At 35.7% G+C, this 6,000-nt stretch overlaps 1 protein-coding gene across 1 annotated transcript; it reads right to left on the bottom strand.

The window, feature by feature from the left end:
• Positions 1-1,695: 1,695 nt before the first annotated feature.
• LOC127093949 (uncharacterized) lies at positions 1,696-2,853 on the bottom strand. The gene has a single exon (XM_051032836.1). It carries the CDS (start codon positions 2,851-2,853, stop codon positions 1,696-1,698), a length of 1,158 nt encoding a protein of 385 aa, XP_050888793.1.
• Positions 2,854-6,000: the final 3,147 nt, after the last annotated feature.

Here is a 6,000-nt window from a genome sequence, read left to right as displayed (position 1 = left end):
AACCCAAATAGCTTCACAATTACTCGGAGTCCTAGGTAAACAAAAAACAAAATCCATAGAAATACTATCCCATTTCCATTCAGGAATAGATAACAATTGTAACAAACCAGACGACTTCTGATGCTCAATCTTCGATTTCTGACAAATCAAACACGAATACACAAATTCCGCAATCTCTTTCTTCATACCAGGCCACCAAAACAATTTCCTCAAATCTTGATACATCTTAGTAGCACCAAGATGAATACTCAAACCACTATGATGTCCTTCATCAAGAATCCTCTTTCTCAAATCTGAAAAATCGGGAACACAAACTCTATCATGACACCTCATGATACCATTCTCATCAATATGAAAATCACCACCTTTACCTTGATTGATCAACGTCAATCGATCTACCAAAACCAAATCAGATTTCTGACCTTCTCGAATCTCATCCAAAATTCCACTAGTAAGCTTCAACATACCAAGTTTCACTCCAAAAGAAGTCTCTTCACAAACCAAACTCATATCTCGAAATTGTTCAAGCAAATCCAATTCTCGCACCATCAACATCGACATATGCAAAGATTTCCTACTCAATGCGTCGGCTACAACATTCGCTTTGCCAGGATGGTAATTCAAACCAAAATCATAATCCTTCAAGAATTCCAACCATCTCCTTTGCCTCATATTCAACTCTTTCTGATCGAACAAATACTTCAAACTCTTGTGATCACTAAACACGTCGAATCTCGACCCAAGCAAATAATGTCACCAAATCTTCAAAACAAACACAACAGTAGCTAATTCCAAATCATGAGTCAGATAATTCCTCTCACGCACTTTGAGTTACTTTGAAGCATAAGCTATAACTTGTTGATTCTGCATTAACACACCTCATAAACCCATCAAATAAGTAGCACAATACACAACAAATGGTTCTAATGGATTTGGTAAAATCAAAACAGGAGCAGTAGTCAAGCTCATCTTCAGCTCTTGGAAACTAGTTTCACATTGTGCAGTTCAAATGAAAGCTTGACCTTTCCTAGTCAACTGCGTTAACGACAAAGATAACTTAGAAAAGCCTTCAATAAACTTTCGATAATAACTTGCCAAACCAAGAAAACTACGAATTTCAGACACAGATTTCAGTGCTTCCCATTGAGATATAGCCTCAATCTTATAAGGATCAACCGAAATACCACCACTAGAGATCACACGGCCAAGGAAACTCACTTCCTTCAACCAAAACTCACACTTTGAAAGTTTAGCAAACAACTACTTCCCTTTAAATACAGATAAAACAATCCTCAAATGCTCAACATGATCCTCTTCACTCTTCGAACATATCAAAATATCATCGATAAACACAACAACAAACTTACCGAGATATTTATGAAAACTTCGATTCATGTACTCCATAAATACATCAGGTGCATTCATCACAATGAAAGGCATCACAAAATACTCATAGTGTACATACCTTATTCTAAAAGCAGTCTTCCGAATATCTTCAGCTTTCACGCGGATCTGATGATACCCAGACCTCAAATCAATCTTGCTAAACACACAAGCACCAACCAACTGATCCATCAAATCATCAATCCTTGGAAGCGGATACTTATTATTGATAGTAACCTTATTCAGTTGTTTGTAATCCACACACAACCTCATAGTACCTTCTTTCTTCTTAACTAACAAGATAGGTGCACCTCACGGTGACACACTCGGACGAATAAACCTCTTATCAAGCAAATCCTCTAGTTGACTCTTCAACTCTTTCAACTCAGATGGCGACATCCGATATGGAGCCATTGACACCGGACTAGTTCCAGGAATCAAATCAATCGTGAACTCAACTTCATGTTCAGGCGGAAAATCTCTAACCTCATCAGGAAACATTTTAGGAAAATCACGAACAACTAGAAATTCACCCATTGTTCCATTTTCACTAAGCTTCAAACTTGCCACCAACATACACACTTCAGCACCATCACACACAAATTCATTCACTTGTTGAGTAGACAAGAATAAATCACCTTGCTTCTCTAGCTCAAGAAAAAGAACAACTTTCGCAAAATAATTGATATAGACATGGTTGACCCTCAACCAGTCCATTCCCAAAATAACATCAAGTTGACTCAATGGAAGACACAATAAATCAACTTCAAAATCTTTATAACAAATATTCAACGGACATTTCAAACAAACAGATGAAGTAGTCACTGAACCCATAGCCGGAGTATCAATAACCATGCTTCCACGCATAACAGATAATTCAAGATTCAACCTCTCAGCACAATCCAAAGAAATAAAAGAATGCGTCGCACCAGTATCAATAATAGCAATCAAAGGCATATTATTAATAAAGCATGTACCTCGAATCAATCTCTCCTCCGCAGAAGTATCAGCACCGGACAAAGCAAACACTTTCCATTTGGCTTGCTCCTTCTTTGGCTTGTTGCACTTGGTACTAATGTGCCCTTGCTTACCACAGTTGTAACAAGTCACATTCGAACCAACTCTGCAATCAAAAGATTTGTGACCTTTCTTGCCACACTTGAAACAAGTCACATCGCCCTTAGGACACTCGGGAGCACGATGTCCCTCAACACCACATCTGAAGCACTTGACAGGAGTGTGATTTCCTCCCCCACTCGGCTTCTTGCCATCACCAGCTTTCTTCTTACCATTATACAGCTTCCCTCGAAATTTCCCTTTACCTTTTTTATCATGCAAGGACTTGTAATGAGCATCACTCTCACGGCTATCCTCATCAAACTTCTGAACAGTGTTGCGCCACCAATCCTCAGCTTCTTTCTCAAGCATATGAGTGCCAAACTGCACCTTCTGCGCATCTGAACAGTTCATAACTCAAAATATTTTCTTAATCGCCTTCAACCACTCTTGAGCTTTGTCAGGTTCATGAGCTCCTTCAAAAGTTGGCGGATTGTTCCTCTGGAACTTCCCAAAAGCACGAAACTCATCAGCAACACGCTCCTAATCACCAACATTCATTTGCGGAATGGCACCAGCCAACAGGGTCAATGCCGCCGCAAGCGCATCATCATTCCTTCCAGCAACCATCTTCCTGCTACACCAACCAAACAACCATAACAACAAGGATTGTTAAACAAACTGTATCGATTGTGTCATACACACAAATCAGATACAACGAAATCAAACAAATTCATAACCTGGCCGAATGACCGACCGTGCTCTGATACCACTAATGTAACACCCCCAAATTACTACTACTCAAATACAACATACAATTGCATAATCATGGTGAATTAAAACATACATACACGAGGGCATCACATTTACTTCTGCTAGAAACAACACATGCTATGATCACATACAAGTAACACATATTATAAATCAAAACCAAATAACCAACATGCAAACTCACACAGCGGAATAACATCTCTCTTCATAAATGGTAAATAGTGATGATTCCCATAAATCGTCTACCACCAAATATCGTTTTGGGCTCTAAGGCCACTCAACATCAAAACCAACATATCCAAATAACAAGATAAAAGAGAGCACAACAATATCTCTCAACATAAAAACAAATACAAATAATCCCATAAACCCAAGTGTTACATGACCAGAGCACTATAGACTACCTAGTCAAAACACAACAAGAACTAGCCTCCGAATCTAATCCTTATGCGAAGCACCACTATCTCTGGTACCTGAGCGATGTCGCGATAGAACATCATTCCAACAGAAAGGTGAGAATTCAAATCATTATAGAAAAACATAATAATATGAAATGTATAACAAACATACATATATTATTAGAATTCCTCACGCTTCATACAAACATGCATCATATCATCTTATTAAAGAATTACATGTTTACCATCATACGACTGGCTCAACAATCCACAAGTATTCATTTATAAATACTAAACGATGTACGAAAGTATATTTCATAACATATCGATTTCATGTACATATTATCATCCATCATCATTTACAAATCATCATCAAATATGTATACAATATTCACATGATTCCATAATGTATACAAGTCACCATTTCATCACATATATCACAAATATGCACACATATCACATCAACAACACATCAATAATTCATATCAAATGAATCACCTAAAATCCACGTATACGCATATCTACCAAAATCATATCCACACAATCATATCACATAATCACACAAACAACAATTCACACTGACACGTGCGACTCAATGTGTGACTCAATGCGATATGCATGTGGATCCCATCCGTTATCATTTCCGGCTTGCCGAGCGTCTCTCAAATAGACTAGATAACCACCTCTAAAGCTCGATTCGGCCTTAAGCTTTCAAACCTCATTCGGCGTTAGGTTTGGGACAAGCAAATAATTACGCGAGATTACCCAACATTGCCTCTTTCATAGACTCATGCTAGTGTAAGTGTGCAACAACAACAAGACTCATGCAATTAAGATGATCGCAACCTCTTAATCATACATAAGCATATTGCATTCAACATTTGCAAAACCTACACCTAACATGACTTCAATCCCAAACAATACATCAAATAACATTCATCATCTCATCACAACACATTAACATAAAGCAAACAAGTCAATTCATGTTATTCATCAAATTCACCAATTCACATCATCACCTACATAATTTCAAGTATTATGTTTCTTCACAAAATCCATCTAAAACCATCCAATATATGCCAAACAATAGAAAACATGTCATTCACATTCACCACACATACAACATACATCCGTATTAGGATTCTTTTGATAAAATATTAATCTACTGTTATTAAAATGAATATCACGTTATATATAATATTCTTAGCTTCGTAACGGTCCAAACGACACCTCAAACGGAGTTACGATTCAAAATTTATTGAATTTACAAGTTTTTCAAAATGCTGTCAAAACCAGAAAATTTGCTGTTGCGAAAATGCTGTCAAAAACCAGAAACACTGCTGTTGCGGAAATGCTACTGTCCATCATGAATTTTCATCATAAAACCACATTAATCCATCAATTTTCATGAAATAAATAGTTATACAACCTATATATATATATATATATATATATATATATATATATATATATATATATATATATATATATATATATATATATATATATATATATATATATATATATATCATATAGCAACTATTAGGATCATATAAATAAGATTCTAAGCTCCACTAGTTTTCAACAAAATCCCAAATCAACAATTTTCAAGTGAAACTCAAATATGCAATTATACACTAAATCATGTTCTATACACATACCCATTCGAGGAATTCAATATAGAAACATCATAGCATAACATAAACATCAATTTCATGGATTAAAACATATACACGAGAGCATACCGGATCCAACATTTGCACAACATACACCTAACATGACTTAGTATAGATGAAATCTTTAGGTCATTCTTCTTCTAGTTTCCTCTTCTCCCCTTTCTCTTCTCTTCTCTTCTCTTCTATTCTCTCTTCTTCTCTTGTTTTACAAAACTAACTCTAATCTCTAAAAACCTTACTATCCTTTTAACTCATAACAGGCTTAACCCACTTATCCACCCATTCTAATTAATTAGGCTCATTACTAGACAATTGTTATTTTTACTCATAAAATTCAGTTATTCAAATAACACATATATTCAAATGATTCAAATAATCACCAGAACACATATTTAATTAATTATCACACCAAATAATGATTAATTAAAATAAACACCTAATAAATAAATACGGAAATTAAATCGGGGTGTTACAAGCATGACTATACCATTCAATATCAGAATGTGTGATAAACGTAATCTTCTGTGACCACAAAAGACTATCCTTAAGATCCCAAAAAGAAGTAGACCAATGCAAGTGAGAAATAAGCCACTTGTAAAGCAAAGGCACATATCATATAATCATCCCCCACTATAATAGAGTTTCTGAGATGAATAGAATGATAAGTATCTGCAAGTAGAGTGGGAACTGGATTTCCAATCAAGAATATCTTAATA

Source organism: Lathyrus oleraceus, chromosome 6, assembly GCF_024323335.1.
Source record: "Lathyrus oleraceus cultivar Zhongwan6 chromosome 6, CAAS_Psat_ZW6_1.0, whole genome shotgun sequence".
NCBI classification, from domain to species: Eukaryota; Viridiplantae; Streptophyta; class Magnoliopsida; order Fabales; family Fabaceae; genus Lathyrus; species Lathyrus oleraceus.
Note: the sequence above shows the minus strand (reverse complement) of the source record. Positions and strands in the feature narration are given on the sequence as shown.

Bases quoted from the DNA above. Each gene is read 5' to 3' on its own strand.
- LOC127093949 (XM_051032836.1), bottom strand. From the start codon at position 2,853: ATGAACTGTTCAGATGCGCAGAAGGTGCAGTTTGGCACTCATATGCTT.